We start from the raw sequence: 14628 nt of genomic DNA, 5'->3' as shown, positions 1-14628 counted from the left end.
TTCTTAAGATAACCACAGTATAAGTACTTATTACCTCCATGGCCATAACCATAGAAGTTGAAGTTCAAATGTCAATGTCATTTAGTTTCGCACAGTGCACACTAGGCTTAGCACCCTCATGTTGGTCAGCGAGTGGCAGCAGATGGTTATCTGGAGAACGCCATACCTGGCCCTCTGAGTGTATCTGAAAGTACAGTAAGAAAAGAGCTCACCAGATTAGAAAATTTCTGCTTGCTGCTCGAGGAGTGTAAAAAAAAAGATCGAGACAACGAACGTTGGATTTGTCACGAAAAGAAAGGATCGATATTAGGTATTTAATTTAAAAAATGCCCTATATAGCATGCTTTAAAGTTTAACGAAAATGGAAAATAAAGATTCGTGCACGGCACCGGCGTCACCGGTGCAGTCGCCACCGCCGCAGCTGCCCGGGGCCATGCCTCCAGCTGCCCAGTGTGCACGACGCCGCCGGGTGGCCAGCCAGCAACGGCCCCGCCGCCCCAGCACTGTTTACCACACAGATATCAGTACCGGTATGTTCTGGCGCCGCTGCCGGCGCCGTATGCGCCGTGGCCAACAACGGAGGTGGCACCACCGTTCGCCGCGGCTTGCTACACGGATCCGCCTGCGCCGCAGCCGGCTCATCCGCCTCAGCCGGCAGCCGCTCCGATAAATATATGTTTCGTAGAGAGCCCGCGGTGGTGGCAAGGGCCGCCCTCGTCGCGTGGTAGGGGGCGCGGCCGCCGCCGTTCGCCGCGGCTTGCTACACGGATCCGCCTGCGCCGCAGCCGGCTCATCCGCCTCAGAAACTGGTTACAGAAAAAGCGTGATTTGTTTGGAATCTCTTAAATTGTCATCTAGTGCCTTTGTTTACCACATTCGACTTCTTAAGATAACCACAGTATAAGTACTTATTACTTCCATGGCCATAACCATAGAAGTTGAAGTTCAAATGTGAATGTCATTTAGTTTCGCACAGTGCACACTAGGCTTAGCACCCTCATGTTGGTATGCGAGTGGCAACATATGGTGATCTGGAGATCGCTATACCTGGCCCTTTGAGTGTATCTGAAAGTAGAGTAAGAAAAGAGCTCACCAGATTAGAAAATTTCTGCTTGCTGCTCGAGGAGTGTAAAAAAAAAGATCGAGACAACGAACGTCGGATTTGTCACGAAAATAAGGATCGATATTTTTTAATTTTAAAAAAGCCCTATACATCATGCTTTAAAGTTAAACGAAAATGGAAAATAACGAAGAAGGTGCAGTCGCTGCCGCCGCAGCTGCCCGGGGCCATGCCTCCAGCTGCCCAGTGTGCACGACGCCGCCGGGTGGCCAGCCAGCAACGGCCCCGCCGCCCCAGCACTGTTTACCACACAGATATCAGTACCGGTATGTTCTGGTGCCGGCACCGGCGCCGTACCCCCCGTGGCCGTTGCCGCCATATGCGGTGCCGCTGCCGGCGCCGTATGCGCCGTGGCCGACAACGGAGGTGGCGCCACCGTTCGCCGCGGCTTGCTACACGGATCCGCCTGCGCCGCAGCCGGCTCAAACGCCTCAGAAACTGGTTACAGAAAAAGCGTGATTTGTTTGGAATCTCTTAAATTGTGATCTAGTGCCTTTGTTTACCACATTCGACTTCTTAAGATAACCACAGTATAAGTACTTATTACTTCCATGGCCATAACCATAGAAGTTGAAGTTCAAATGTGAATGTCATTTAGTTTCGCACAGTGCACACTAGGCTTAGCACCCTCATGTTGGTCACGAGGAGTAAACTCTTCAGCTATGCCTTATTATATCCACATATAAGGGCAGTTAGATTGTTAATACTTACACTCCTTACAATAACTGGAGATGTAGTTACCAACATGAATAGATTTAAGAAAAGATACTCAGACGTACCAATAGAGACACACACCACACTAAAGCAAGCACTCATTAAGATGTACTCTGTAGAATCGTTTACCGATATAGGCTACCAGCAGTATCAATTACATGCCAGAGATATTAGGATAATAAAATCGATAGCAGCCACATGCTTTAACTGGGCACTTAACCAGAAACCAGAACACCTAGAAAGGAGAATGGCCATTTCTCTATGGCGCCATGACCCAGAGCGGCCATTGATGAAACATACACTGATGTGTAGTCCGTGACTACAGCATATACTGCTGTTAATTTTATTATTATGAGGCATGGGAGAACGAAGATATAGGTGCTGAAAGATCAAGTCTTTCTACTGTACTAGATGTTACCCTCGAGCTAAAAATTGATTTTAAAAGTGTTCCCGTGGAAATTCCTGGATAAAATGTATTTTATGTTACTTCGGGATAACGGGAACTTGAATAGAATGAAATAATTTTTGAAATTGGTCTCTTTATAAAAATAGGTTTCTGAGTGTGAAATGTGCAAAAATAATTATGATATTATTTGCATAAATAAAATCATGTAATACATTTTGTGATGCACTATGTATTGGGAATCCCATGATTTAGATTATAAAACTTATTTGTGCGTGTACCATTCATCAAAATCTTATTTAACGAAAAAAATATTTTTAATTAATTTACTTTTGAACCCTTATATCTCAAGAACCCCATGGTTTAGATTTTTTTAAATATTTTTCCCTGATAATAGACATTTTTATCAATAACTTAAAATAGGTTTGGTTAGTGGCTGCTAACTTATGCAAAGCGGGTCAGGTTTCGCCATTCTTCTTTACTTGATGGATAAGAAAACCACCCAATACTTCCAACAATGGGTTGAATTAGCATCAGAAAGAGATGATAGGTTACTAGCAATTAATAGCAAATCAATGATGAATATAATAGATCATAAGGTATCATGGATAAATCAGACTAAGACATTGTAAGACCACATGTTTTATATTATTCTACAATCTACACCTCAATAACCAGCTGCATCGCTAAAATGGTCCTTCGAGTTAACTCCATAATCAGCTGAGGTGTAAAGGATATACGGCCAAAAAGTGCACCCGGTCGAAGGCGAAACTCGGCTACAAAATGTGCCGTCGACGTCACATGATGTCCTTCGACGACGACGCAGCCCTCACCAAAGCCGAAGTGAGAACCGGAGACTGGGTGCCGCAGCAGCGCGTTATACGAAGCACACCGTCCACCACGCAGACCGTAGGGAGTGTGGTCCCTAGTGGGAGCAACACAATGGAGAGGCGGCACGAACACAGAGAGCGAGAACCGGGCATTAATTACAAAAATCTATTTATTAGAGGACCTATATTGAGTAAGAGCTAAGTTATAAATTATGAAATCCTGGCAAAACGCTGTACCTGTAGCAGCATATCCTGGAAGAAGTCTTGGAGGCGGTATTCCCGGATGGCGTTTTCCACGCCGGCGGTCCAGGCAGTCTGCGAGCCGGCGATCACCACCTGCCCCGGCCAGCGGAGCACCCACTGCGCACGGGGCAAGCGCCAGATCTCCTCTATGCCCTCAATCAGGGTCAGACGAACTGCGAGTGACATTAAAGTATACGGTTTCAGAACAGGAACACTCATGCTCAAATGAGCTTTGTTACTACTTTTTATTATAAGCTTATGTTAGTGTTGTTTCTGTGTGTTCGAAATAAATATATAAATGTTTTTTTATTTCTTCCTTCTTGTTTTCTAAAGACTGGAGAATCATTGTGATAATCTAAACGACTTTCCAGTCGCTAGAATAAAAATTGTTCTGCCGACTATCTCTTCAAAGTTCTCAAAAGTTGACACTATTTCATGAATATTTCACAAAATTAGGTTTTAAATAGTTTTCATAAAAACGACTTTTAATACTAACTAGTATTCTTCATAGTGTCTTCCAATAGTAACAGCCACTGTTCAACATTCATAGTCGGGTAGAACGTATACTTTAAATCAACAATTTCTCCTTCGCTGGAGTGCATCTGGGTGATCTTCAGATCTGCTTCAAACGTAACCTGGAAGATGCGAAGACTTAATGAACTGAATAAACACCCAAAATTTCATTAAGGTGAGTCTATTACTACAACATATACTTGTAAAAGAACAACGAGCCGCTCTCTGATATGTTCTAGTGTATCATCCTTTTACGAACTTTTTATCATCCTTTAGCCTGTATTGTACTATTCGTATGAACGTTACATAACACCGAAATGCTCTACAAAATGTTGTAGTCTATACTCACCTTTAGAGTCAACAAATAAATATAACATAATAACCTTGGCGATATTCTCAAAGCACTTCCTGAGGTGCGGCTGGACAGCGCGAGGGTTCCTCGACTGCGACAGGATCTCCAGCAGCTCGTCATCACTGAGGAAGAAGAACCTCGGGAACCGGAGCCTCTTCAGTTCCATGTAGTTGCTGAGGCCGCGGGACACCACCGACATCAAGTGCCTCGCTTCAGTCAAGCTGTCCAGCAAACGGCTGTCTGGACACACCACCATGATCTGGTGGAGCAAACATTTTATGGTTCCTTGTACTGTAAATAACTGGTTCTGCATGATCGGTTACTTAGCCACATTTGTATACCCTTACTTGTATAGCAAGCATCGAAAGCAAGGTAAGATTAAAACATTATTTTGTATGGCTGCTAAGCCCCGATCATATTTGGACAATGAAGAGTTGTCGGGACCATTAGGGACAAAAATTATGGAGATGTAGGTACAGCAACATAGTACGTATTGCTAGTTTAGCATTATTAAAGTGCACGCACTTCAGTCGTCTTCCATCCACTTCAACACTATATATCGTTTGCAATAGAATCCAACAATCATGTAAACAAATATGGCGGGCTGACATTGACAGCGTATTGTTTATGCCCATAGTGATGTCATAGTGTTCTAATTAGATTAAATATATAAGCCATAGACTATAAAATAAAACTGATTATATATAAAAAGTGTTTATTAAAACAAATTTAAATCTTCGTCTTCGTCATCATCACTATCAGAAGTGTCGCCGGTGACCGTAATTATAAATGGAACCACTATGTCATCGCTTGCCGTGTCTAAAATGCCGTCGAGCTTTTTCATTTCTTCCTCTTCCTTTTTTCGTTTTGGTTAATTATATTAAGCTCTTGAATTTTTTTTTATTGTATTCAAATAATATTAAATTAAAATAATTTATTAAATTTAAAATAAAATATAACTTCAGATTACGAACAACACTAACTTTTCAATGACTTATAGAGTTCGATGAGTAAAAAACCAAGATGACAGCTTGTCAAATACTTCGAAATTTTTACGCTACAAATGTTATAACAAATTTAACTTATAAATACAAGTTAAATCGTGTTGAAGATAATGTGAAAACAATGGTGCGTTCGTTGAAATCAGACTATCTTCATAATTGATCGTCAAATGTATGTGATTACGGAGTAATCGTGACAATTTGGTTTGTTTACATGATTGTTCGATTCTATTGCAAACGATTATAGGTTGTGTCGCGATATATTAGTCGCATAATCGCGTCTATATTGTAGTTAGGGTATTGTTCGGAAATTATTGGATGTTTATTGTATCTGGCTCAGATTACAAGACCTGACATATCATTTGCTGTAAAAACACTGAGTAGGTTTAATAAAAACCCTACAGTTGCACACTAGACTGCAGTGAAAAGAATCTTCAGATATCTTCAGGGCACCAAGGACCTGAAGCTGGTATATACCCAAGATGGTAATGAGAAGATTACTGGATATTGTGATGCTGATTGGGCGAGCGATTTTGATTGGGGAAGAAAAGATGGAGGATTAAGGTGTGGATTATAAAAATGTATTTGATTGTAATAATTCTGAAAACCATGGAAATAAAGATATGTCGTGTACGTTTGGTGGTTATACTACAAAAATAATAAAATAAACTAGTGAAGTAAACATCATCTATTATTTATAACCAACATCCCCTAAAGAGGCCAAATGGCAAGAGGTCAGAGACGCTCTAAAAATCGGCCCTGACAGGAATTAATGGATAATTAGCATATTAGCATTATTTTGCATTGATGAATGTTATTGTAAATATTGAAACTAAATGTTTCTGACATCAGAAATGGCGTGACTTAAAACGTAAGGCACGTAAAGAATGCAGTAGCCAACACGGCTAGAAATGCTACTGGAAATCAGATCGAAGTGCCTGAAGTATCAAATGTGGCTTATTGAGAGTATTAGACGCCATAGGGCATGATTCTTCTGTGGGAATAGGCCCGGAGGAATCAAACATTGGGAGGGTAGTCGTAAGTATTCAAACCCTATTAGAATTTCCAGCAAACGTTTTTACTGTACTAGATTGATAGTGGAGATGCTACATAGCGTGTATCCTAGTATTCTCCAGTTATCTGGCTATCTTCATGCAAACGACTTAAAACGTAAGTGATGTAAAGATAATGCGGCAGCCAACACGGCTAGAAATGCCACTGGCAAGCAGATTGAAATGCCAGAAGTTTCAAATGTAGCTTTAAGAGTATTATACGCCATAGGGTATGATTCTTCTGTGGGAATAGGACCCGATTAGCTAACAGTTGTAAGTATGTAAGCCCGATTGGAATTTCTAAGTAGGATATGAGAGAATACTTCAGGACTCCGGGACAGAAGAGATCAAAACATACACCACCTATGGCATTTTTAAATATGATAACAAGTATGTAAAAAAATATGCTACAAGAATAGAATTCCCTGTCGCAGCAACAACGTTTCGTACTAATTTATTTTGAAAAAGCCAAATACAATTTATAACTCCACACCATGTAGTTTAATTGAAAAAGGGCAAAAATACGTGTCTACATTTTCATTCTCTAAAATACAGACTAATTTTGATTTTCATACCATAGACTGCCTTGTGGTGACTCCGACGTGATTGAGCGAATTCAGAATATTAGTCCCTACCTTAGGGCATACAATTGCAGCACCCATAATCCTCCTCCAAATACGCTCCATCGTGCCATACTTCTTAGCTTCTAACGGTAACTGTCGAGATATATCTTCCGATGTGAATATTGGCTCCAGATACATCCACTCTCTGCAACATATTTATACACTGCTGGCATAATAATTTATCTTTTCATCATAGCTTAGTGTAGTGTTCTCTTTTATAGACGTTTGCTTTGACCCTCCTAACCTCCAGACCAAGTGTATTGAGAAATTAGTTGTAAAATTTGGGATCACTGATACAATACCAGTCTTGACCCCATTAGAACCTGGCCTGAAATTAACAGTTATTGACAAAAAGGAAGAAAATACAGAAGTTCCTTACCAAGAACTTATAGGGTCGCTAATGTACATTGCGATCCGTACGAGACCTGATCACAACATATTGATGAACGCCGATGAGACCATGCCAGCAAATCATAATTTTGAAGAGGGATTGAGATATGATATCATGTTAATAATGCCGTATTTGAATCGGCTACAAAATCACGCTCCAAAGATGGTTGGTGGTCCACTCGATCACAAGATGGTTGGAAAGCCCTCCCTACTTCTCAGTAACGAGTTACAAACCTTGCGATTCCCAAATCGAATCCAAGGTGAAGAATTAAATGCATACTACAACATTATCGATAGTAGAATCGCCAAGATACGAACTTTTGCGTCTCTATCCATTCATCGACCACCTTCTGAGCTAAGCGCAGTTTGTCGTCCCACTCTTGGATGCGCAGCTCAAAGGCTGCCTTGAAGGGGCTAAACCCGAGCTGCTGCGTCAACATCAGATGCTCGTCCAACATCTGCAGCGTTTCATCAGGTATCTTCATTATGTATGTTCCTAAGAGATAAAAAAAAACTCAAGTATTCATCTTAGAATATTTGGTAGATTTTTTTTTTTGTTTACTTTGCCTCTTGTTTAAGGGGATCCCTAAAGCTAAAATGCTAAAGTCGGCTTGATATACTTGATTAGATTGGAAAAACGGTGGCTTCTATCACATTGATAAAAATATATTTTGTAGCAGAGGGTATACTGAACATGTTAGTTGCTTATAAATTGGTGCAGGATTATAATAAGTATGTTAAAAAAAATTGCAAACACACCATGTCTTTTGCCATTTTTTGACTTATTATGAAAAAACCCTCGAAATCAGAGGGCCCATTTTCATGGAATCTTATATGTATGTGTAGGTAATTAAATTCTTAACAAAGTTACCTTAAAGAGTTGGATTTAATGGACCAGAAGTCAACTTTTTTTGCAAAAAACTAATAAATTCTGGTTTAAAAATGATGACACCGTGACAGATTTCAGATTTCTTCAGTCGTCGCCCTGGTGGCGGCCTGTTAGGAGCGATACCCACGCCATTTTATTTTTTATCAAATATTTCACAAAAACTGATTAAATCAACAAATTATGACTACAAGTATTATAATACATATGCATTTGCTATGGAAAGTTAATTTTCTAATCATTTTAGATGCAGAAAAGCCGAAAATTCTTAGAAAACATTTCGCCTTTTCGATTTGTTTACATTTTTTACTATAGAGTTACAGATGCATAGATAAAGGTAAACATTGCACATAATGACACTTATTAGATTCTCCGAATAAGAACTATACGGTCAATGCAGTATGCCAAAGCGCGAGCCTGTTTATATTCTGAGGGGTAATTTATTTTATTTTAACGGTTGTGTATGGTAGGTAAGCTACACAATATACAGGGTGTTGAAAAGTAAGTTCATAATTTGTTTTATTTGAAACCAAAAACCGTAGTTAATTAAAAATATATATATTTTAAGATGTGGTAGTCTGTACACTACGTTGTTAAAAATAAGTAAGTATTTTTAAAAATTGAAGATCTAAAATTTACATAATTTTTTAAATCTATTTAACAAGCTTTGCAAAAAAGCGGTTAAGTGCGACTGTATCTCGCCATGAAAAAAATGAAATGTTTACTGTAGCTATGAATTTTATGCGTTACAAGTGGAATAAAATACCGCATAATATTATGTACAACTATGTAAGAGCCTAGTTTTAAAAAAAAAACTCATAAGAAAATATTAAATACACAGGTTTTTTAACCCCTGAAGGAAATAGAGGGGTGTTATAAGTTTAAAGTAAGGGCTGAATTTTTTTTTTAAATTATGGTGATAGGTAATGTATATTTTTAATGATTTTTTCAAATAGATAAATGTTATACCATTTTTAAATTGCCATAAAATTACCTATAGTTATAGTTATAGAAAAGGGCAGGGCTACCAGTGCCCATTCGCCACTGCAACCTAAAAGATCTATAAATTATGACTCCCCATGCCGAGTCTCACTCTACAGGCCCAGGTCTTTTATAAACCTGATATTACCTATACAGGATGTTGCAAAAAGGGTATACTGTGCCGAAAGGGTTTGACTCAGGGGTTATTCTGAACAACTTTTGTTCTCCAAGTTTTGGAAATTCTCGAAAAATAAATTCGGTCTCTATAGTAAAAAGTCACGTGATCGAATAAGTTTCTATGTAAAAGGTTTTGCTACGTGAATTTTCAAAATTGTAGAAGAAAAGTGGATCAGAATGGCACCTAAATCCACTTTTGGCTAAGCTTTATACCCTTTTTTCAATACCTTGTATAAAATATCGTCAGCGTCACCTTAGATCGTAATCATCGTAACTCCTCGTGACCAAATTTTAGAGGAGACAAAAATACTGTTTTATTTGTAGTTCTAGTTGGCTTACTACCCACCTAAAGTTTTTTTTAACTAGCCTAAAAATGATTTGTTTAGACAGTCTATCTTCCTGTTCAACCGCAGCCTGAGTGCCAGTGACTCAATGACTGAAAGGAGGCCATTAGTGCTCCTAAATAAATAAAGCAGGCCTGTAGATTATCTTTCAGTGTACCGACACATCTGATTGCTGTAAGAGCCTGATAAGCTCTTCGAACGAGTCATACCTCTGTGGTGGTACGGTTTCGACCTTTCGGACAGTCAGTTTGGCATCCGAAATGCGGATTCGAATAGTGGGTACAATACTTTGCGTTCGTTCACTGTCGGAGCAGGATAAGAACCACGGGCGAGTTGTTGCGCTGGCTGTTTGCTTAAAAATAGTAACCGCGTTCAACTCTATCCCCTAGAGGGCGAACCTTTAGGGCGGCTCTTGTATACCATCACTTGTCTTCTCTATCTCGTCATCTGCAGAAAATTGACAGAGGTCATACGTGTCTAACAAGTACATTAAGGATGCGAAAAGAGAGGGTTTGTTTTCACTGAAGAAGTTCAGTTGCGGAGTTCCACAGCGGTAGGTCTTGGACCCCTCTGCTGTGGAACTTGGCATACAACGCGGTCCTGCAAATCAAGCTCGCAAACGGCGTTAGCACAGTGCATTTTTCTAATGTCACACAGGTCGTGAGGTAGGCTGAGAGCCTCCTTCGGGGATGACATCCCAATGATTCATTACGAAAAAATTGCTGCAGCTGTGCTCGCCATGCAGTGCATGGGCTACTTCCGAATCTGGGGGGCTGTTGCAAAGGAGTCCGTTGCCTCTATACGGTACGGGTTCCGTGCGATCTATGATCCTTCCGGGAGCACCTGTCTTGTCAAGTCGAAGAGAATGGCTCGTATTCGACGCAACCTGCAGTACTGGTGGGATTGGTTGGAGGACAGGACAGCAGGAAGCTGCAGCAGCCGTCATGCTGTGATTCGACGCATAGATGCAAAAAAAAGTTGAAAGTAACTTCATGTTAATAAAATATTAGATCTTAATTTAACAACATAACATTGCAAAAAAAAATTAACATTGTTGAGTATGTTATTGTAATTTACTAAAGTAGTAATAAAAACAAAGGCTTATTGCATAGTTTTCGTTCACGTTCGCCTACATCGCACGTTGTATATGAGAATAAAGGGTATAATTACTAAGTTTTCTTGTTTAAAAATCACGGTTTGGGGTTTAGAGGAAAACAAATGGTAAAATGCGGAATACAGTTTTTTTTTCGAATAAAGAGGAAAACATGTGAATTCAAAAAACGTTTCTATTGACACCAAAGAGTACTTTTCGCCGAGAAAAGTGGAGTTACAATGTTTGCGATCTAAAGTGATGATAGAACTAGAACTTATTTTTTCAGTTCACCTGCTGTTGAGTGAAATCGTAATTAGGTAAATGACTCCTTGACATGAAAATAACTTTTTTTTTATAATCGTTATAACAAAACCGTTTTTTTAATACAGCAATATTTGTAGGTGTACTTACAGTGAGCAAAAGAGCGCAGCAAGGTGTAAATTTTTTGGTTTTTAAGAAACAAAAATATTATTTCTATCATATCCCAAATACACATAAGTACTTAAAAAAAAATACACACTCTCGCCTTGTACTAATGTACTCCCTTGCGGGGGTACTTACATGTTATTATTTTTCTGGTGACCTCCCCATATCCCTTTGCCAGCTACGTAATCTTTTATAAATAATAAATAAATAAAATCTTTATTTCAAAGAAAAAGGTACATATTGTCTTAAGATTAATTTTAACACTAGTAATTTTTTTTTTTTTTAGTAATTTTTTTTTTTTTTTTTTTTTTTTTAAATACATTTTAGAATATAATGGCCGCTTCCGTCACCTATACTAGGATAACCTGTGTTATAGGCGACGGTCCTTTCCATTAAAAACAATTGTGACTTGGAACTATTGTTATATGAGTGCGTACACACCTAAATCTAGACAAAGACAAATTTGGAAATGAAAAAAAAAACAAGTAAAATATAATTTACAATAGTTACTAATTATTTAACAATTGCAAGCAGTTCTTCAGTGTCAACTGATCAACTTTTGTGACACCCTGTATATGCAGAGTTCTGCAAACTACTGTTCTGCTGAAACACCAAAAAAAAACAGGTCGTCTAACTAAAAGGTCACGTGACCAAAAAAAAATTATATGAAGAACCGTTTTTTTCATGAGTATAAAAAATTACGTAGGATAAAAGTTTTTCAGAGTGACGCCTGAGTAACGCCCTTTCGGCTAACTATACTTTTTTTATTACACGGGGGCAGAGTTTAATACAACACCCTGAACTATTAAACTCTGATAATATTTTCGCGATTTTTTTACATTCTGATTTCATTTCCTGGCTTAGAAATAACATCAATAACATGCTGCACACGTAGGTTTCGGCATAGTATTAAACCCATTTTGCAACAACCTGTATAAATATCGGCACGGGTACGACTTTATATATAATTAATTATTAAATATTAAAAATACTTTCAAATAAAAATAAATATTTTCGTATCACAAAACAATATTACTTACTTAGTATATTTTTAACAAAGTGGCATGTCTTCACTTTTATGTTTTCGAGTACTATGTTAAAATTTCATGTCATTGTCCGTAGAACGCCCCGCATACCTCAACCCCCCCTCACTAGATTTGACAGATTCTGATTTTCTTCCAGCTTTAGTGACAGCCTTAAGAAAGAAACCTTTGGTTTGCGTTAACCCTATTAAAATATAAAATGGTGCAGACGTTTTCCTGTGAAAGAGTAACTAACATCTGTGCATCCATATTCACAAAATTTCACATTTATAGAGTATATTTTTTGTGTAAAACACACATCAAGATTGTTTTGTAAACAAACAAACAAATTAAAAGTTATATTTTTTTCCATTATGTCACTTCTAGTAGTACTGTCTTCTGTAAACTCACCCGTATTCTTGTAGGGCGTAATCTCCATAACCTTCGTGGCCCATTCTGCCTGCATCTTGTCCAGAGACTGTTCTATCACATACTCCTTGCTGGCCAGCTCGCCAATCTCTGCAATCAGGGCACCGTGTGCCGCGACCCCTTGCTTCAGACACATCGAGAATGTCTGCTTGTCGTTCATTGTTATTGTTATGCCTGTGATAAGAAAGCGGTAGGTATATTTTAAAAAACAAGAGAACGAAATCTGCATGGATTTCCAACACACCATGAAAGAATTGGGTAAACGCGGCAGTATGGCAGATACGTCGCAATCAAGTAAATTATAGAAGGCATACAAGATGCTGAAACGAACAGAATGATGCTGTAAAGAACTACATCTTACTCCGAGATGAAAGAAAAAATATACCATAAGACGAGAGCCTACGGCTGTGACGAATACAAGACAGCCTAAGACTACATCAAGATGCTGCTGAGCTGAGCTGTGGGGAAAGAAATCATCAATCGAGAGAATGCCATATTGCGACGAGTAGCAATTTCCCCACATATTATATTATTGTTAGAATGAAGGCGTTTGTGAATTCTAACCAGCTCGCTCCATAAACTCCTGCCAATGCCGCTCTTTCATCCCTGGGTTCCTCACAGCTTGTATGATCGGGATGAGCGGCCTGAATGCGTCAATCTCATCCTGCAAAGATTAGCTTGATATCATCAACGAACAAAATGGCACTGCCACACTGCTGTTAATAAGTAAACATTTTATTACTAATTCAAATATTTGTCTAGTTTGTTAGACGTCATAACCGAAGCACAGATACTAAAGACTACTGGACATACAAAGAAAATAGAGGTTTTTGCTGGGCATTTTATATGCATTTGCGTTTTTGTTACCTATGTACAACGCTATTGAATCACTCACCCTAATAAGAATGGCTACTTGTTGTATTTTGGGCATATCTGAGAAGGTGCGGATACATCTGACGATTGTCTTGTAGTAATCGTTCACTTGCGGCTCTATGGCGTCAGCGTCCACGTAAATTAACGGATTGTCAAACCAAATCTCTTTGGCATTTAGAAATTCTAAAAAAAATATGTGGTTATGTATTCGTGCTTTGTGTTTTGTGAGAAAATAAATGATGTTTTATGTGTATCCATTTCCAGAGCCGCTCAATTAAATAAAACTTGCCTGAGGCAGTCACCCACAGATTTCTATAAGGTTCAAATTCTTTGACCAACTTATTTAATTCCACAAACGGCACTACCGGCTGGCCGAACAACTTCTGACGCTGATTCAGTATCCGGCCCCAATCTTGAGCGTCTCTCATGCCCTTCCATGCATTTCTGATATCGTTGGCTATTTCATGAACCTGTCAAACAGAAATGGTCTGTAAAACGTAGTATTATTTGTATGCCTACCGACTAGATTACCCTTTTCCACACTTTACGACACGTGCCTGGTTAAACCAATTATGGTGCCAGCAGTTAAGACGATACCGAAAATATCTTGCTTCCATTTAATGATATGGCATAGGCCAGAAAATTATATCATCATGCATAAACGTACCTTACTAAAGTCGTTCTGAAGTGTCAGCTGCATACACTGGGCCGTGAACAAGTCGATCTTGTCGTACAGATTCTGCTCATCCTGTTGGTGAAGCTTCCAGAATTTCTCTTGTTCTTCTTCTAAGAACTCGTAAGTAAGAACCATCTGGAGATTGCAATGCATTTAATGCAAGTCAGCCAACTGAGATAGTACGCTAGCACAAATTGTGCTTAGACTTAGCGTAAACTAGAAAAATATGAATACTACATTGAGGTATGATGGGAAGGAATACTAAACCGATACGCCGCTTACTTAATCGGAGCAAAACTGTTTGGGAACTGATGACGCAGCCTTAACATGTCTTACCTGTTTCGTAATATTCAGAGGCCAGCCGACTGCTTCCCAGAGGGCGTTGAAGTCTTCATTTTCAAGCGCCATGAAAAAGGCATCCAGAACTTCATAATCCTGATATGAAATATCAATGATGATTTAATTTAACTACTCTTATAC

General features: G+C 38.9%; 1 protein-coding gene across 1 annotated transcript in view; it reads right to left on the bottom strand.

Moving 5' to 3' along the window:
* The window catches only part of LOC105385858 (dynein axonemal heavy chain 1), a 145698-nt gene that overhangs the window by 92132 nt on the left and 38938 nt on the right, over nt 1–14628 (bottom strand). The window contains exons 18-28 of the mRNA XM_048625339.1: nt 14485–14583; nt 14140–14283; nt 13753–13942; nt 13495–13646; nt 13164–13263; nt 12582–12773; nt 7560–7737; nt 6864–6996; nt 4207–4434; nt 3807–3945; nt 3305–3483 (exon numbers count right to left, since the gene is read on the bottom strand). Coding sequence (XP_048481296.1) covers nt 3305–3483; nt 3807–3945; nt 4207–4434; nt 6864–6996; nt 7560–7737; nt 12582–12773; nt 13164–13263; nt 13495–13646; nt 13753–13942; nt 14140–14283; nt 14485–14583 — 1734 coding nt within the window. The remainder of the gene's footprint in view (nt 1–3304; nt 3484–3806; nt 3946–4206; nt 4435–6863; nt 6997–7559; nt 7738–12581; nt 12774–13163; nt 13264–13494; nt 13647–13752; nt 13943–14139; nt 14284–14484; nt 14584–14628) is intronic.

Source organism: Plutella xylostella, chromosome 14 (assembly GCF_932276165.1).
Source record: "Plutella xylostella chromosome 14, ilPluXylo3.1, whole genome shotgun sequence".
NCBI classification, from domain to species: domain Eukaryota; kingdom Metazoa; phylum Arthropoda; class Insecta; order Lepidoptera; family Plutellidae; genus Plutella; species Plutella xylostella.
This window is presented reverse-complemented; position numbering and strand designations above follow the sequence as displayed.